The following is a 20,862-nucleotide window of genomic DNA, read 5'->3' on the forward strand; positions in this document are numbered from 1 at the left end:
TTATAGAACTAAAACGTAAATTAGAACAAGAACAATGTATCTTATTTACACACCAAAACAACCCAAAAATGCACCTTATACACACACAATATATATATATATACAAGGATACTTATCAAATGTAGGTGAATACAGCCTCCCTCAGATCGCTCCCAGCTAGCAATCAACCTGACCACAAGAATATACAAAACACAACAAGGGAGCCGGCTGATGGTCTAAATAAGAATGAATAAAGAAAATATAGAGTAATACAGTTTACAATATAAACACTGCGCAATATGAAATGCACTCACATGATCTTGGACAATTCAGGCATATATGGTGCCTCCCCTGAAGATACGGGGGGGCCTGGGGAAATCCCCTGGATACTTCCACTCAAGCACAGGACTCCGGGTGAAGTTTTGAAAAAGCACGGGAGGCACCATATATGCCTGAATTGTCCAAGATCCTGTGAGTGCATTTCATATTGCGCAGTGTTTATATTGTAAACTGTATTACTCTATATTTTCTTTATTCATTCTTATTTAGACCATCAGCCGGTTCCCTCGTTGTGTTTTGTATAATCATATTTACACAGACTGATTTCTAAACACATTTATTGTAGTTTAAAGACACATTACTGGGAGTATTATTACTGTGGAGCTCTGTTTTACACACACACATTACTGGGAGTATTATTGCTGGGGAGCTCTGTTATACACTCACACACATTACTGGGAGTATTATTGCTGGGGAGCTCTGTTATACACTCACACACATTACTGGGAGTATTATTGCTGTGGAGCTCTGTTATACACTCACACACATTACTGGGAGTATTATTGCTGGGGAGCTCTGTTATACACCCAGACACATTACTGGGAGTATTATTGCTGGGGAGCTCTGTTATACACTCACACACATTACTGGGAGTATTATTGCTGTGGAGCTCTGTTATACACTCACACACATTAATAATACTCCCAGTAATGTGTCTGAGCGTATAACAGAGCTCCACAGCAATAATACTCCCAGTAATGTATCTGAGCGTATAACAGAGCTCCACAGCAATAATACTCCCAGTAATGTGTCTGAGTGTATAACAGAGCCCCACAGCAATAATACTCCCAGTAATGTGTCTGAGCATATAACAGAGCTCCACAGCAATAATACTCCCAGTAATGTGTCTGAGTGTATAACAGAGCTCCACAGCAATAATACTCCCAGTAATGTGTCTGGGTGTATAACAGAGCTCCACAGTATTAATACTCCCAGTAATGTGTCTGCGTGTATAACAGAGCTCCACAGCAATAATACTCCCAGTAATGTGTCTGAGTGTATAACAGAGCTCCACAGCAATAATATTCCCAGTATTGTGTCTGAGGGTATAACAGAGCTCCACAGCAATAATACTCCCAGTAATGTGTGAGTGTATAACAGAGCTCCGCAGCAATAATACTCCCAGTAATGTGTCTGAGTGTATAACAGAGCTCCACAGCAATAATACTCCCAGTAATGTGTGTGAGTGTATTACAGAGCTCCACAGCAATAATATTCCCAGTACTGTGTCTGAGGGTATAACACAGCTCCACAGCAATAATACTCCCAGTAATGTGTGAGTGTATAACAGAGCTCCACAGCAATAATACTCCCAGTAATGTGTGTGAGTGTATAACAGAGCTCCACAGCAATAATACTCCCAGTGTCTTTAAACTACAATAAATGTGTTTAGAAGTCAGTCTGTGTAAATAGGATACATTGCTCTAAATTACGAATTACATTTTAGTTGCATAAATTGTTATAAGTAATCCACCCAAGTCCTAAATCTTTTCAGGTCACCCCCACTTGCAACCCTAAAATTCCTAAAATCCCTTTTAGTCCATTGTAAATATTAAGAGGTATGGTGTGCCTGGACGTTAAAAGTGACCAAGTGGCGAGGTGAGGCAGTGCTTGTGGTTATGAACACCGGGCTGTTGTCAGTGGTGGCAATAGACTCACATAAAACAGAGCCTGCATCCCTTAGGCACTCACAGAGACGTGTGAAAGATCCGTCATGCTGTGCACATCATACAGATGGAGGCTGCTAGAATATACGATGGGATGCCTTGCAACTCCTGCAGCCTCCATCTGTCAAACCCATATATCACATGCATAGTGTGATTAGGTACATCCACATGGAGATCTGGGAGTATGGTGGGAACCCCCCACCCCCCCCCAAAAAAAAAAAAAAATCAATTTGTTTATACTTGTTTCCCCTCCTATTTCCAAAACAAATGCCAGCCCTTCCCTGTCTGTATGCCACATATATTGAAATACACAGGGAGAGATGTATAAACATTTTGCCAGTAGAAAAAGTCCCAAAGTTCTAAAAGTGAAGTGAATCGCCAATGAAACCAACGGAAGCATCACCATCATTGCACAGTTTCCTTGGTGACTGTTCTTCATTTAGAACTCTGCTTCATATTTCCGTTAACGGCATTTACAATTCTATTTTTTTTTTTTTTTTTCCTTTTGTGACTCCAACACTGATATGGCAGGAATTCAAGTCTGTTTCCTATTTCTGTTCTTGTTTTAAGTGGAGAACAAGTGTACAAACAGATAAGAGTCGCTGCTTCAGCTAGACAAAAAAAAATAAAATACAAAAAAGTACAAAAACAACATTTATGTAAAGCCTCAGTGTTCTGTGCTCCTTAACATCTCTGTAAATTCACAATGCAATGTTATCGTACAGTCAACAACACGGTACTTGGCATTGCACAAAATAGTATCAAATGAGGTCAAAGGCTACATCGCCCGGCAGTTTGAGAAACCCGTTAATAACTTTGTATGACAGCATTATCCAACTCAATATATTACTATTATTTATAAAGCGCCAACAAATTCCGCAGCGCTGTACAATAGGATATTGACACAGTTTCTATTTGTATGAAAAGGAAAAAATATATATATTAAACATTGCTTTTCTGTGTTTATAAAAGCTAATCAGAATTCTAATCGCATAGTCATCCATTCATTCAGCACAGCCCTTAGGCAGTCTGTCATGCTAGAGGGTTAACCCCTTTAATATCAAGCAATGCACTGCTCGCGACTCTGGAGCTTAAAGGGTTTATTCAAATAAGGCACTCACTTTGCGAGAGACCCTGAACCCTTAGCGTTTCATTAAAGAAAAATTATTATTTTTTTTTTAACTTTAACATCACCAAATACCACAATGGGGAAAATTTTAAGCATTTACCCCTTCTTGGAGGTCTGTTGCGACTTCTGGACCTACTCCGCTGTCTCTGAAGCTGCGACCTTCCGAGTAACCTGTAGTAATAAGAGGGTCTCCCCGAATTCTTCCTGCTGTTCACAGACATGGTGTCTCATGGGTTAATACACCGGTGAAAACGAACTGGCACAACTTGGTGGTTGTCTGTCCCTCGCGTGGTCATACGCAAGTTAAAAAGGAAATCAAATCAGGCAAAAAACAAAATGAGAAAAAAAAAACCTATAAGCATAAAACGTAGACTCTAAATAACTTGCAAGTCTGAACACTGAGCCGGAGCTTGCTTAAAGTGTATGCTGTATGGAGAGGTTCCTTTCCAAAAAGATAAGAGGTCTGTTGCACTTAGACAAGGTTGCTGGAAAGTCGAGGCTGAAAAAATGCCTGGACGGGAGTCAATTGGCTTGGGTAATCTGTCCAAAAATATATAGAAAAACAACAAACAAATCTAGAGTTCACTATGACTTCTACACAATGACCGAGGTCTCGGCCAAGGGATATCACAAGCGGTAATAAACAGGCTTCTGTAATTCACTGCAAGGAAGGAGAGAAACTATGGTTTAACTAATGATCACCAAATGTACTAAAAAAAAAAAAAAAAACGTGTAAGGGGAGAAGGGGGCGGGGAGGGCACTTTTAATGAGAACTTAAAGCAAACATAGCTCATCCCAGAGGCACGTCGCCTTAGACTGTTGCATAATTTTAAAAAAATAATACAAATATTACACAAGAAATGCACACGGGACGTGCAAGTATATTTGGTTTATTTTTTTTTTGCTGTAGGATTAGATTTCTTGGTTTTATAAACAATTGCAATTTTATACAGAGTGACGATAAGGACAGCCCGTGTAGGAGAAGAGCTTGATACAACCTGAAGAATTAGCCAGCGGCAAAGCATAACATGACTTATTGTACAGAGAAAAGGGAGTGTTAACTTTATAAAACAAACAAAAAGTTGTTCATTTATATAATAACAAAACCTTCCAAAAACAGTAATGAAACGATAGCATATATAATGACTCCTGACTCAAATTGTTTAGGCAATAGAAGTTTAGGATGGCGCTATTAATCTAAAACAAAAAAACAAAGGAATTTAATTTTAATTCAATTCACAGAAATACATTTCCTTGTATGGGGGTTGGGGACGAGGGAGGAGGGTTATTCACTAAACTGCAAATTGCAGGGAATTCGTCAGAGGATTGAAAATTTAGGGACAAATTAACAGAACTGGAAAAATTGCTCTATCCTGCATTTGTGCAGTTTTATCGTCATTTCAATCGTTTGTTGTTTAGCGAGTATACCTCAGCCAATAACCATCATTAATTAAAAAATATAAGATATGTTTCAATATCAGAATGAAATTTAAATTCATAGGAGTCCAGGAGAGAGATACAATCCTCATCATATGAATAATTAAATAAAAAAAATTAAATCTTAACGAGATTTCCGAGCTATGCAGTTGCTTAAAAAGAGATCTGATGATCCATAACGAGCCGAGATGTGTGAAAGACAAACAATGTGTTAAAGGAGACAGAGCTTTAGGAATCCAAACATGTATTCCCAGTGCTAAAATATTTAACTATCAATTTTATTGTCCTCAGTGGCCGGGTGAGGGTTTGAAAGCCAAGACTTATCTACCTCTCAGCCCTCGCCGAGCGGGTCTCCATGATGCTTCTCTGCCTCTTTGGCTGAGACATTGTGAGGCTAGTGCGCATGCACAGCAAAACGCCACACTGTGCCAATTAAACGGTCCCAATAAACTATCGGATTGAAAAGCAGAGTTTAACTCTGATATTTCGGCCAAAGCGAGACCGTCATCGTTACAGATTTGCTTTCTCACTTGCGTGTCTTTGCTATAGCGGTCATTGAGGCTAATGGGAGAGACTGCCATACAACTAGTACACTAAGCATTTATTGGCAGGGGAACAGGCACTACTAGGCACCAGATAGCGGCGTACTGGGGAGAGTGCAAGGGCCCCTTAATATTTAAAATGGGCTGCACATAATTCCCTGACATTCTTAAATTTACCTAAACTCTACCCATTACTGCATTTCCTGTGCTCACCTTCCCCGTGTACTTATGACGACATGAATCATTTTATTTTTGGATTTGTGAGTGTATGTGTTTAGGGGGACCTAGGGGTACAGGATTTACACAATGAAGTTTTCAGCACAAGCGTAAAACCAGGATTATTTTGAATGTAAACGGATTCAAATTATTATTATTTTACAGCACGCCAACATATTCCAAAGATGTCCAATAGGTCTGGACACTATTAAATGGTTAAATAACAGGAAATGTTATAACGTGCTTCAATAAATAATTAGCAGAGCATTTAAAGTACACTGCTCCAAAAAAAAAAACACAAACAGTGCTACAAACATCCACCATACAGATTGTTGGATACGATCAGGTAAACCTGTTTATTTTCCTTTTTACCTGACATGCGCACAGTCGATTATTCGGCAGGTGCGCTGTTAACCCCAACCCCCCAATAACTTACAGACACCATATTTCTGTTGGAATAAAAAAGTCCACAGCTTTATTTATTATTATAAACAAGGTAACAAATTGGGGTCATTGCCACAAAAGTAAATATACCTCCACCCCCCACCGTACATAAATTACCCCCGGCAATGACCCCGCCAATAACAATAAATAACATTATAAATAACAAATAACACATAACACATGGCCTACCAAAGAGGCCCCATATCCATAACTTTTTAAACTGTAGGGGTGTACCGAGACCCCCCTACACCACCTGGTTCGGAGCCACCGATGAGCTCGAACCCACAAACCATTTCACACTCCAGTTTAATCCAGCCTAACCAATTTATACTCCTCCTACCTTCCAATTACCCAAGCCCTATCCCGCCGCTGTGACCAAACGGGAACTCCAAAACAACAGGGAGGGTGGGAGGGACAATTACCAGGTAAGTGTCAGTTTAGTTAAAATGTCCCTTAGTCATAAAATGGCCGCTTAATATACTCCTATAGTCCAACCCCCATTTACCAATAACCACACCCCTTTAACTGGTTACTCCCCTGCCTACTCCTGGCTCTGTCAAGGCCCACTCCCCTGACTGCGCTGTTCCATGGGCTACATGACATGCGCACAGTCGATTATTCGGCAGGTGCGCTGTTAACCCCAACCCCCCAATAACTTACAGACACCATATTTCTGTTGGAATAAAAAAGTCCACAGCTTTATTTATTATTATAAACAAGGTAACAAATTGGGGTCATTGCCACAAAAGTAAATATACCTCCACCCCCCACCGTACATAAATTACCCCCGGCAATGACCCCGCCAATAACAATAAATAACATTATAAATAACAAATAACACATAACACATGGCCTACCAAAGAGGCCCCATATCCATAACTTTTTAAACTGTAGGGGTGTACCGAGACCCCCCTACACCACCTGGTTCGGAGCCACCGATGAGCTCGAACCCACAAACCATTTCACACTCCAGTTTAATCCAGCCTAACCAATTTATACTCCTCCTACCTTCCAATTACCCAAGCCCTATCCCGCCATAGCAAGAGACTTGAACCCTTAATGTCTCGAGCGACCCCCACCACACATAAATAGGGCTTTGGAAATACCCTCCTGGAAACCTAAATTTAATAGATCGCACCCCACATCAGACAGGTGCACACCATCCCGCCTAAAATAACCGGGCAACCCGCCCTCCAATTCAAAGTGCCTCACTGGGACCCCCCCTATTCTCCTAATAAAGACAGACATGGCCTTATTTACTTTACCACGGCAACGTGCCACAGCCGCCGGGTCCCTGGCATGCCTCCAGTTCAACCGCGGCACCATTTCAGACCACACTATGGTAACTCCTGGGACCAGAGCCCTCACCCTATCCAGGTCCCTCTTCATTCTCCTGACCAACACCTTCTGGGGGACCAAACCTAAGTCATTGCCCCCACCGTGAATCAACAGTATATCTGGGGCAAACCCCCTGGACAACATCCCAAAAATTTCACCACTTATACTCTGCCAGCTGAAACCCCGAAAACCAAACCACCGAAGGTCCACTGTGTCCAGAAGAAAACCCAGTTGTGTGCCTTGTCTCCGAACTGCGGCCCTCTTCTCCGCCCAGTAGACAAACGAGTGACCCACCAGCCAAGCGACCAAGCCTGAAAGGAAACAAATTCAGTTAACCGGCAGAGCACCCTTTTCCCACATCCACAACATTCCATTCACACCAACCTTTCCGGCCTTACATATGCACGGAACCTGATGGATTCCCATCTCCCAATCTGCTTTATCCGCTCCTCCCCCAGCCCGAGACGCGCCGCCTCAGTCGCAGCCCCGATACGGAAGGAGTGCGTACCAAATTGTCCGGGCTGCAAGCCCAATCTCGTCAACCCCATGCGGAAGACTCGCAAGAACTGAAAGCGCGACAGCGCCTTCCCATCCTCGTGAATCAGGAAGCAACCACCAACCTTCGGGCGAACCCGTAAAAACACGTCCCCACACGCTACCGGGCACACCGGGGACCCTGGTAGCGAGGACAGGACAACATTCTTACCCTTTCCGAAGACGTCCGTCTTCGAGCGCCGGAGCCAAATCACGACCTTGTCCTGTTCGATAGCCACATCCTCATACCGGAGGCCCGATGCCCCCGACCTATTGGCGCTCACCAATTCGCCAATACGAAAAGCCCCAAAGAAAGCCCACACGAAAGCCACAGAGAACAAAGTTACCTCAAATGCCGAACTACACACTTCGTTCAACAACCCCACCAACCCTTGAAGGGTGGCAAAGGACACAGGCCTCCTCGTATCCACAGACCTCCTGCCCTTCTTGAAACCCTTTAAAGTTTGCTTCACCAAGAAATGTTTCGTCAAGTCTTCCCACCCGTTCAACTTGAACAGGAAGGCTAACGCAGACATGTAGCGCTCCACCCTAGAAGAGGACGACCCACCTGCCACCAACCTGCAAAGAAGCCACAACAGCGTGTCCAACCTACCGGCTGCAGAATCGCCTGCTCCCGCCTGGGACAACATTTCCTCCCATTCACCCCAAACCTTAGTATAAGCGGTCCAAGTCCCCGGCGCCAGTGAGCTCCTTATGTATCGCCCAAGCACAACGTCCCGAGCCGCCACATCTCCACCGGGCACGCCTGCCCTGTCGCTTGCGCGTCCGGCGCTGCTTCCCGGAACCGCACCCACTGTGAACGAGACAGAGCGTCAGCGACCACATTCAGCAGGCCCGGCACGTGCCGTGCCCGGAAGACAATGTTCCAAGACATACACAAGAGCACTAGCTGCAGCAACAACCTAACCACTGGCAGGGACGAAGCCGATAGACTGTTAATTACCTGTACCACTGCCATATTATCAGAGTGGAAGATAACTTTCTTGTCCCTGAGCTCCTCGCCCCATAGTGACACCGCTACCACAACTGGAAAAAGCTCCAAAAAGGCGAGGTTCCGAATCAAGGGGCTCTCGGACCAAGCCTCAGGCCAAACCTCGGCACACCACTTGCCCCCAAGGTAAGCCCCAAAGCCAACGCTCCCCGAGGCGTCCGTAAACAGCCCGGCGTCGCCAGATGCCTTCATCGCATCCCTGAAAAACACCCGTCCATTAAACTCAGTGAGGAAGCGGTCCCATATGTCCAAGTCCTCTCTCATACCAACCGACACCCTGATGTAATGACTCGGCAGACGGACACCACAGGTAGCCCTAGCCAGCAATCTACAAAAGACTCTACCCATAGGGATCACCTTACAAGCGAAATTAAGGCTGCCGAGCAAGGACTGCAGTCCCCGAAGCGTAACTTTCCTAGCGCCCTTTATCGCGTGCACCTGCTGGCGGAGCACCCTCAACTTCTCCTCCGGCAGCCTACATTCCCCCACGACCGAGTCGATTTCCAGCCCTAAAAAACTCAGACACTCGGTCGGGCCCACTGTCTTGTCCTCAGCCAGAGGGATCCCAAACTGTTGGGCTAACCTCTGGAACACCCGCAGTATTTGGGCACATCTGTCGGACCCAGCCGGGCCCACACACAGAAAGTCGTCCAGGTAATGGACCACCGTACCCCCGCCCGATTCCCTGCGCACTACCCACTCCAGGAACGTGCTAAACTTTTCGAAATACGCACATGAAATGGAGCAACCCATGGGTAGGCACAGGTCCACGAAAAACTTACCCTCAAAAAGGCACCCTAACAAATGGTGACAGTCTGGGTGGATAGGAAGGAGCCGGAATGCTGCCTCCACATCCACCTTCGCCATCAAAGCCCCTCGCCCTGCTCTCCGAACCAACTCGACAGCATGGTCGAATGATGCATACGATACGGAGCACAGGGCCTCATCGATGTCATCATTTACTGACGCCCCTTTCGGGAATGATAAATGATGAATCAACCTAAACTTACCCGCCTCCTTCTTGGGGACTACCCCCAGCGGGGATACCCTCAAGTCCGGCAGCGGCAGAGCCTCGAACGGCCCAGCCATCCTACCCAGTTGCACCTCCTTCAGCAACTTGTCCCTCACAACTCCCGGGTGGTCACCCACCGACTTGAGGTTACTGCATAACCTCCCCACATCCCTACTCTGAAACGGTATTGAAAAACCCTCCGTAAAGCCTTGCCATAAGAATTCAGCGTCCTGACGGTTACCGTACTGTTTTAGCCACGGCAGCATCTCGCCTACTTTCACCGGGGTTGCCCCCCGCGGCAGCGGAGGGGGCCGACGCTCCAACGGCTCCCGCTCCTGGCGCAGACTTACCTCGCTTAAAACACCGGCTGGCTCCATGTGCACCCCCACAACCTGAGCACTCGTGCTTAAACCGGCACGACGTACCCCACTTACATTGGCCCTCGTTAAAGAGCCAACAGAAGCCTTTCTTTTGCCCGGCCGATGCAGGTCCCCCAGGGGCCGCACCGGCCGTCCCTTGAAAGGGCGCAGCCTTTTGCGCCATCATGAGCCGCATCCAGAGGGGAAGGTCCATTTGATCCCACCGCATGCTGGGATTCGCCGCTAACCTCTGGCGAAATTGTTCGTCGTACCGCCACCAGGCGACCCCGCCATAGGTCCGGTACGCTTCCCCAATCCCATCTAGGTAGCAAAACAATTGGGAGCATTTGTCCGGCGACTTTTCCCCTAACACGCTGGCCAGGATACAAAAGGCCCGTAGCCAGTTCCCAAACGTTTTAGGAATCTTCCGATACCTACGCTTTTTCTCCTCCTCCTCCTTCTTTGCGTCCTTCTTGTCCTCCTCTTTCATGTCTAAGAACTCCTCCAGCGGGAGCAAGGAAAAAACCTCCACAAACTCACCCTTCCAAATTTTCTCCTTGATGTCCATTTTCAGATGACAACCTAATGGGCCCGAAAAAGACACGTGCACGTTTTGCCGCGCAGCGTCGGTAATTTTGCCCCCAATACCTACCTTTTCCCCCGACTCCTTACTAGTTTCGGACACAGATAACCCCACTTCGCTATCCAGTGTTGGGCCCACGGCCCTACCTTGCAACCCCTGGCCTTTCTCACACGTCCACACTCTCCCAAACTGAGGTGAAGCCATTTCCCCACCCGCCCATGAATCTAAGAAAGATTTTAAGCAAGTCAATAGTGTTCCTGCGTGTGGTGTAACATTTGACTCACCGCCTGAGCCCGAAGCCGCAGAAGGCTGTGGGTTCGTTTCCCTTCCGTCCGCCATGCTTGGCTCCGGAGCATCCAATTGGCGCCGACTCCCGTCAGCCTGGCCCTGCCTCAGGACCGCGGGTGTAGTGCTGCGAGACCTGCAAGGAGAACGACACCTGGGTAGTGTGTCCACACGATCACATACCCGCCCAACCTCCTTATGTTCCTGCCTGTAGCTCCGCACCATATCCCGTCTCCCTGCCTGGCCCTCCCGGCCGTAAGCGCTGCGCCGCTGACCTGGCGAGCTCCTGCCTGATGACCCAGACGCACTGCGCCGCTGCCTCCACCTCCGTTCCCTTGAGGCCGATCTCCTCCTGCTAAACCTGCTTGCTGACCTGCTCCTCTCTCTACCCCTCCACCCGTCAGCCTGCCTCCTGTCATGCCTGGCACTGACGCCGCGACGCTCCCTGCTGCGATGCGGCCTAGGGCTCCGCGAGAGACCCCTCGGTCCCCGGGAGCCGCCCCTGCGGCCCTCCCGCTCTCTCCCAGCCCGTCCTGTCTCCATGCCCTGAGCTGATTCCTGGGAGCTATCCCGACCCGCTGAACCTGGCCCCTTTTGGGCCGCCTTGCGAACTGGGGATTCCGCCTGTCTGTCCTGGCGTTTCCTGTCTGCTAAAGCCGCGGGCCCTGCCGGCCCCAATGTACCTGGCTGAGCGGACCCGCCGTCTGAATCCCTTGTGCTGCACCTGGCCCCACTAGAGGCCGCCCCCGATGTGTCCCCTTGCCCAGGGGCTCCCCCTGCCATCAGGGGGACCGCCTGATCACTAGAGGCCTCCGCTCTGCCCCCCGCCCGCTGCCCAGCCCCAGCGCCATTCCCTGACTCACCGGGCCGCAACCGCTCACTGCTTCCACCATCCGATCTGCTCTGGGTCCTGGCTCCAGCCGCAACCGTCCCGCCTGCCGCCTCCCGGCGGGGCGCACACCACGTGGTAGGCCTCGGCCTAGCTGCTGCCCGTGCCCGGCCAGCACCGCGTCGAACCGACGATGCCGGCCGCGGTACATCCACTCCGCTGGGGCCCGCTACCTCATCCAAGGCCCCAACAGACTCCGCTGACGGGCTCCTCCTTCTGCCGACTTCGGGCTCCATGCCTGGGCTCAGCCGCTGGGGCGGTCTCGCCCTCCTCATGGAACGCCTTGCCGCCGCCGCAGGGGTCGTAGGGGGGGGACCCTGAGCCCCCAGTTGCTCATGAAGCCAGGCCAGTCCTCTATCCCGCACAGCAGCTCTCACTCCCTCCAGGATTTCTTCCATTGATGCCATGATCTGCAAGACAAAAGAAAAAACCAACACAGACCTGCCAAAAACAATTACCAGGTAAGTGTCAGTTTAGTTAAAATGTCCCTTAGTCATAAAATGGCCGCTTAATATACTCCTATAGTCCAACCCCCATTTACCAATAACCACACCCCTTTAACTGGTTACTCCCCTGCCTACTCCTGGCTCTGTCAAGGCCCACTCCCCTGACTGCACTGTTCCATGGGCTACATTATACTTTATACTCTGTTTGGTGGAGGATTATAGTATTGTGCGCACTTTACAGGTTGGTTTATTTTGACCTAAATGGTTAAACCAATGATTTCATGGATGTGACAAGATTGGAAGTGCACATAAAACCAGGCAATACGAAGAATGAAATAAAGACTGCGGTTTCTTCCTCCTGTTTTACATATACGAGCACGCTGCCTGCTTAGATGTTCATTATTTGCTTTAACAAGTCATGGAGACGCTAGTTAAAAGTCGCACGCTGGGTTTTCACACGCATACCAGGGGGGGGGGCACAGTACAAATCGACCAATCAGGATGGGAGCCAAGGTTGCAGGTCACCATAAGCTAACGCACAGCTGGACAGCAGACTGTCCCAGAGAGAGTTAAGGAAACAATTACAGAGTTTGCCTCAAACCAGAATCACAGGTCTACTCAGGGAAGAAAACCAGAGACGGACTGACTCAGCTCCCCGGCTGAGGTTATATAGTCAATTAGTGTAGGTTTGATTTAATAAAGTGAACAATATATAAATATATTGAAAATATGCAATATGTATTACTATGGTAGGTGACATCCAAGCACACGTACAGCTTTTTGACTACTTTGATCAAATTCTGAGGAAGGTTGAACTTGATGGACCAAAGCATTTTTTTTTCTTTCAACCTATGTTACTATATTACTCACACAGGTACATTGTATTGATTAACTGCTAACACGCGTTGCTTGCTATTTTACACATTGCACATGAACGCAAGGAATCCTGGGTATGCAGATGTATTTACATGACATCGTATTTTTTTAAAGATATGATAAACGCGAGTTTGGAATTTTGACATCACAGCTGGAGACCTAGTGAACTTGATACTTTCTCTAGAGAACCAGAGAGAGAGAGAGAGAGTGAGAAAGAGAAAGAGTACATATACACATAGCGAGAAAACAAAAATGACCCCAAAGCTATAAGTGACAGACACAGATGAGAAAAAAAGAAAAACAATCCCCTTATAACAGCTGAAAGACAAATACAAAGCCACGTGGTGGAGACAGATCCAGACACACACCTAGCGAAACGCACACTGACAGCACCCACTCCAAGCACGGAGAGGAATGTTATAGCCGTGCATAAGACTTCCACGGCATAAAAAAAGACGACATGCGAAATTAATCGCCGGGCCACATCAAGCCCACAAGACTTTCATTTGCCGAAATAACACAGATGGCATAATTTAAGGTGCTCTACACAGACATTTCTTGAGGATCTCCTGCTTAACTTAAAGGTTTGGTTTTTTTACAATTTCATGTTTATTAAATTTTTTGTTTTTGTTTTTGTAGTACAAACAAGAGGTAATAGACAGTAAGAACTTTCAGACAATCATATGTATTACATGGTCCAGCAGCATAACAGGCATGTTTCTAGATTTCCCAGAGTCTTATTTCGGGTATCCTATGCTAGTTGGCCTTGCAGGAGGACATTATTAACGCACTGGTATGGTCTTATGTCAAGGGGATGGTGCGTTGGTGGTTGTCGCTACGGGGGGTACTGGAGAGCTGTCCGCTGCTGCCCAATGAGTTCAAGACCCCGGTGGGGTGTGCATGTGTAGAGGAACGTCACACGCCAGTGCGCTTGAGAGAGCTACATTATTAAGTCTCTATAGAAACTTCCCCGAGTTTGGCCCTTGCTCGGATCTCCATCGAGCCCTCCGCATGCTTTTTCACTAACCTGGTTTCGATCATATGTTTCAGACCGATTGCAATATGTGGCCATTTCTGATAGCGCCTCCCTCTTCCAGTCACATGTGGTGTTCCCCAAGGCTCCATACTTGGCCCCCTGCTATTCACATTTCATATTCATATTTATAAAATCAAATCATATTTATAAATGATCTGCCTAACGTCTGCAAACCCTCAACTGTACACATGTACGCAAACGACACTAATCTACGCTAGTAAACCCAATCTCCTGCAGCTTGAGGCTGTGCTTCAAGACCAGTTCACAGAGGTAGAATGATCTTTGGAACTGTACCTAAAGTACGTAAACTACAAAATCAACAACCATGTATCAGAACAAACTCAAACAGCACAAGGGCAGCCGTCTGCTCTTTTAAATATCTAGGTGTGTTGCTAGACCCCAATCTATTTTTTGGCCTTCACATTGAAAAAATCTCTTCAAAACTTTACCCATAACTAGGTGCCCTGTACAGAAACAAATCCTGACTAAGCCCTACAGTAAGGAAACAGATAGTGCAACAAATGCTAATGCCGGTCATTGATTTATATGGGTGTTGTGTACGCACCTGCATCGCAAACCCACCTTAAAAAACGTAATACGTTATATAATTCGTTATATACTCATAATTCATTGAAATGGCAATTTCAAGAGGACTCTGCATTTTTGTTAAAGGAAAACTATAGTGTTCGGAACACAACACTGTATTCCTCAGTCCTCTCAGGCCACCAAAACAAATTTTAAAAACATTTAAATACATTTTCCCCACACTTTCCTGATCCCAGTGTCGATGTCTCTTGGGGCTTGGTTCCGCTCCTCCGCCGCCATCAGTCAAATGGGGGGGGGGACCTAATGGCTGGCGAGTACCCCACGTACTTATAGAAAAGCATTGCCTCAATTCCTTCCTATTGGAATTTGTAACACGCTGGATGTCCTAATGCAAAGAGTCAAACTGTGAAAAAGCATTAAGCCCCTCTAGTGGATTTCTGGCGGACAATCACGAGAGGCAGTCTTAACCCTTTAATGTAAACATTGAAACTTCTCAAAACAAGGGGAGCATGGCACTCCAAATGTCAGAACGGAATATTGGTTCCCATGTTCTATTAAGGCATTCTCTATACAACACATAACAAGAACTAGCTTGAAGTATCCCTTTAAGTAGAGCGGACGATGGAATGTGAATGTTTACCCATGGAAAAGATGTAGTGTTTGAAGTGTTTGACATGATTAGTTGCCATGACAATTCTTTACAACCCTGTGCTTAGCGGGCTGCAGAGCCCCCATCACAATTTAATCAGGGACTCTAATAAAGGAAAGGGCACTCATCAGGTATATCTGTGCTATACTGACTGCTCTGAGCACAACACGGATTGCATTTAATACTCTAGATAGAGTCGGGCGCAGTACAGGAGAGCGAGGAATGTAGAATAAGCTTCTTCGTTGGGAGGGAATTACAATCAACATGGATGCTGTGCATCGCCCGACTCATTATTTTACCAAAGAGTAAATGGACCTTAAGAAATCATGGTTTTAGCCTATAAATATGGCAAAACATTCCTCCCAAGTGTCCTGATTTTGGTAGTACAGTCCTGATTTTTGGATGCTGTCCCACCTTTCCCTGGTGTCTCACTTTTGGAGGACCAGGGAACTGTCGGCAACAAACGCAGTACAAGCACATTACACGACGCTATGCTCAGGTCACTAGGACCCTGCAGGGTCTTCCCTCAATGGGCTGAATTAGCATGATAGGCAGTCAGGCACGTATTCACATCAAAAGAGACAGACCCACCCCCTCTAGCCCCCTCCCACCAGAATACTGATTCTATGGACACTGGAGTTGGGACAAATGGCAGAATTATTTTTATTACGGGAATAGTCTCCCTATATTGACCATATTTGTAATACACTTCTAATACATTTTTATAAATTAACCTGGTTACACCCCCTAATGGTCTTCAAGCAGACGATAGGTCCAGTTACTTGCTGGTTTGGTTAGCTCAGTAGAGCTAAACTCAAAAGGCAGTAATTCCCTGCCTTTGTAAAGACTTCTCATTGAGCTGCATTGGGAAGCCTGTGATTGGACAGCCACAGAAAGTCTGGGCGGGGTTAGAAGGGGAAGGTTTGAAAAAGCTGCAGACAATAGAACTGCAGGTTTTACAAGAGGTTTTATAGATACCCCAATGCAAAATTACATAATTAAAAAGCATGCATGCTGTTATTTGGTGTATATCTACTAAACAGTGACTTTAAAACTTGACATTCATGTTGAAATGGTCAGCCTGATGATTGCTACACACAGACAAGTGGACATACTAATAATACTATTTATTAAGCAGTTCCACTAATCCGATGTAACACTTGGAACTGCAGCTGGGAAAACACCACTTATCCCAAAAATCCCTGCTGAACAGCCAAGTTCAAACTTCACAGAGCACAAGCAAAGGCTCCCAAGTGGAGCTCTGTCCTGGTGTGGGAGAGCTCCGTTTGCAGGTGCAGATACTGCCTCTCTCAGCCGTGCCGCTGCAGACAATTGAAGAACAGTATGGTTCTGATTTCATAGGATTTTTGACATACATTTTTAAAAATATGTTAAACATATAATAAATTAAAAATAAAGGTAGATGGGGGATTTTTTGGATTCAGACGGCATCTTTAGATTGGATATTGTGGCAGTACATGCACATACAATGTATGTATGCAATGAATTATGCACAGACCCAGAGCAGGAGTAAACATAAGGTGAACATAGGCATCTGCCAAGGGGTTAGATGGGGCACCAGAACCATGAATTTGCTTGGCCGCATTTACCCATTACAATGTGTGATGCTTTGGTTTTATTTAATCTTAAAGGATCACTCTTGGCAATATAACCATTGAAGTGGTTATAGTGCTTGGAGTACCATCAAGGCAGTGTGAAAACATTTTTGAATGTTTTAACATTGAATGCGGGTAACTTCCCATTAACAGCCCAGTCCCCACTGTGGGTATCATACATCCAAACACTCCCACAGGATTAATTAGGCCGGGAGAGGAGGGGTAAGGGGCAAAGAGTTAGGAGATGTCACCAGTGAAAATTAGACAGGTCCGCTAACTTAAGGAGCATGTGAGCCTGGCGTGAAGCAGCCGATCACTGATGCCCATTGCTGCTTAGGCTAAGGCCTTTTATTTCCCGAACTCGTTTAGTGTTCTACTATTGAAAAAACAGTTTCACAGTAATCAATGGGAAAACAACTGGTATTAATTTTCAGATTAGGTAACTTTCTTGTGCTGGGTGATCTAAAATACAGAGAAAGAACTCAAAATAGACTTTACTATTTAACGGTCAGCTCATTAAAGCTGTCTGGGTGCAATGTCCCAGTTCCCTTAACCCTGCAATTGCAATTATTGTAGTTTTGAGAAACTGCAATAATTACCTTAATAATTAGAGAGTTAACGCCACCTCTAACGGCTGTCTACCAGACAGCAACTAGAAAGATTTCCGGTTGGTTAGGCGACTTTTGGCCGCTGGACGTCCTTACGCTATGCATGAGGACATTCAGCACCACCCAGCATCATACAATGGGGGTAGTCCTAATGCGAGTGCGGCAATCGCCACGCATGCACATTGGGAAACCCCCCAGTTGTTGTCGCCGGAAGAGGAGCGGAGGGACATTGGCACTGCAAACAGGTAAGTGACAGAAGGGCTTTTTATCCACGGGGTGCAGGTGGGTGCTTGGCTCGAAGAAGGGGGCACTATAAGGCACTATAGTGCTAGGAACACAACTTCATTTTCTTAGCATTATAGCATCTCTTTAATGTACTCTTGATCAATTTTGCATTTGTACAGCTACTCCCAAACAGTTAAAAAAAAAATAATCGTTGCCAAGAAAACATTTTTAAAATCCGTACTGCAAAATAATTTCCTTCCTTATAACTATATTTTACGTACCAGTTATTTGTGAAATGATAGTGTATAAAGTGATTAGGTCGACAGTGTTTGTATAATACAGCGATACAGAATATAAATGGTCACGTACTTCACGTCAACATCAGAGTTTAACATTTTGAGAAGCAAATAATACAGGGGAAAACAAATATTCATAAAAGGAAGTGAAAATGATGTGGCGACACATTGAACATCATAATTAAAAAAACAAAACTATATGTGGTTTAATACAGGGCTTTGACCCAGGTACTTATTGCTGACCACTAATAAAATCTGCAAGAGTAATAACTGCTTGAAATATGGAAAAAGTACTGTATTATATATGGAAACAAATACTTTATCTTAGAATACAAACTTTTTAAAGAGATACAAAATTTCAGAAACAATTTAACAAAATATTTCCATGTTTGGCAAAGTTATCTTGGTATAACAGGAAAGACCGTAACTTGTAATTGTTACAACTAAGATTTATGGTCATGTTAGCACCAAAATGTCCATTTGCCAGAGTTTAAATGTTTTTATAAAAAAATAATTAAAAAAACATAACACAAAACCTATTCATTTGGTTCTATTGGCAAGAGGTAAAAAAGACACTGAAAACACTATAACCATTTAATCTCATTGAGATGTGGTACCAGATGTCTGCTTGCACTGTCCCTCCCTTTAGTAATAAATAAAGGTTCCTGGTGCTACAGCCCGGCCGCCGCTTGAGGTGTGGCTAGGGCAGAGATTACACACTTCTTTGTAGACATACCAATTCATACCAGCAATGGGCACTGTGATAGACTGAAAGCAGTCAGCTGACACCCTTATCCAATCACAGCTGCCGATTGCAGCTCAGGCTACCTATATCCCAAAGCTGCACGGAGTAGACTACTTCATTGTTTAGCATTAAAACATAAATTATTTAACATTGAATGGAAGGACCGGGCTAGGGGACTACATACACTATAACCACTTATAGTGCCGACTGTGTCCCTTTAACCCCTTAAGGACCAAACCTCTGGAATAAAAGGGAATCATGACATGTCACACATGTCATGTGTCCTTAAGGGGTTACAGGATTGCTACAGGGTTACATTTTAGGTGATCTTCCACTTGCCGAGAAAGTTTTGTTCGCTTGTATTTTCCCCACACATCCACGCTGTAAGGCAGAATGACAATAGACAGGCAAGTTTAAATTGCAATTCTTCAAAACACTTCCAGTGTACTTCCCACGTAGAACAGTGGAATTACATCATTGGTGCCATTAGCTAGTGACATACGGGAATGATCAGAGGATTTTCATTGTCTGAACGTGGAATTCTGCGGTGGCATGTGTACAGTAGCCAATTGCTAATAAACAGTAGGAGTTTATTGATGTCTACAAATAAGTTCGTATTAATATTGTGCATGCCAACGTCAGCCCAACAATAGATTTGGATGATAAACTGCAGCTCGGGGATAGTGTGTTTAGACGAGACGGTAATTTCATCCCATTTGTAATAAACTGACTCAAATTCTCTTTCTGTGTCTTGAAGTATCTTCGCTGAGGATACTAAATCACGGTTATTAATGTTTATGTTACCACACTACAGTCAAATTCATTCAGCAAGCAATTCTATTTTATTTCAATATCACCAGCAAATCAGAACGAGACTTCACAACTGCTTTTTTTTTTTTTACCATCCAAAACGTCTCTTTACTAGTAACTCAAAATGCAGGCCTCTCCACTGTCCAATTTCCGGGTCCTGTCCTGCTATCCAGATTTTTAGGGCTACCGGGGAACTGTCCCCAACATGCATAGCGCGAGTGCATTGTTAGACATTCTTGCACAATATTCAGTGCACTAGGAACCAGTCAGTGGGTTTTTTCAGTGCTCAATGGGGTGGCAAGGCTGACCTGCCAATAATTTGGGGGTCCAGATCCATTTCGGGGGAGCTGGTGATGCAATCGCATCACTGGCCTGCCCCTTTGCCCCCTCCCACAGGTTTCCTGATTCTCTGGCCGCCGGAGTTAGGAGGTATGCAGAATTTGGGATGTGTGTGCAAGTATCACAGAGCTCCATATTAATAAAGCTTAATGTAATGTGCATTGTGTACGAGTTAAAATCACAGTAATGAAGTTCACAGTATGGCAGCCTGCAGTATCTGGGAGATGATGTTGGTCTTTCAGAATACCTGTGGTTTAACTTTATGCATTTATGGTTCTTCTATGAGATTTGTATAAACATTTGCTTGAAGCAGTAATCGTCAGAAATAGTCTGACACCGTTACACAGCTTTTTAAGAATATCTACATTAAATCGAAATTAACCCCATTCACTAACAAGCAATTTGATGAAATAAGACTACCAACATTTTAAAAGGGTTCAATAGCATTTTATTATTTTTGTTTTAGAGGAAAATAAAATAAATTATCAAATATTGAAACTGCAGATAAGAAAAAAACAGGATTGTAAATAAATGCTTTTGAATATGTAACATATAGGTATATTTTATTTATCACCCAATATTTTATACGTGGTCACATTACCACCACAGTGCTCATACTACATTTGTATAGCAGCCACACTGCATCTTTGGACACACACAAACACACACACAGATACATAGAACGAGTGCAGACAGAGTACAGACAGCCGCCATCCCACCCCTGTGCGGCAGTTCTGGGGGACATATTGTCCGATCACATCCTCCCAACATTGTACGTGCCTGCATTACAAAATATGGGGCCATTTTTACCATCCATAACCTTCACTATAGAAAACGGCGAGCATACAGGTGAATGGGAGGCCAGGGTTTGCTTGGGAAAGTCCAGTCAGTTCCTAGAATAGAAC

The 20,862-nt window shown here is 45.2% G+C and overlaps 1 protein-coding gene across 7 annotated transcripts in view; it reads right to left on the minus strand.

The window, feature by feature from the left end:
- Positions 1-20,862, minus strand: part of DAB2IP (DAB2 interacting protein) — a 586,435-nt gene that overhangs the window by 406,625 nt on the left and 158,948 nt on the right. For 3 of the 7 annotated variants that reach the window (XM_063432812.1, XM_063432810.1, XM_063432813.1), the window contains exon 1: positions 3,215-3,525. The exons of 2 other annotated variants lie outside the window; for them this stretch is intronic. In XM_063432812.1, coding sequence (XP_063288882.1) covers positions 3,215-3,335 — 121 coding nt within the window. In that variant the 5' untranslated portion in view covers positions 3,336-3,525. Of the gene's footprint in view, positions 1-3,214; positions 3,526-20,862 lie in introns of those variants that run through there. 2 more of the 7 variants (XM_063432811.1, XM_063432809.1) reach the window with 1 other exon arrangement.

The sequence above is a fragment of the Pelobates fuscus genome, chromosome 9 (genome assembly GCF_036172605.1).
Source record: "Pelobates fuscus isolate aPelFus1 chromosome 9, aPelFus1.pri, whole genome shotgun sequence".
Taxonomy (NCBI): domain Eukaryota; kingdom Metazoa; phylum Chordata; class Amphibia; order Anura; family Pelobatidae; genus Pelobates; species Pelobates fuscus.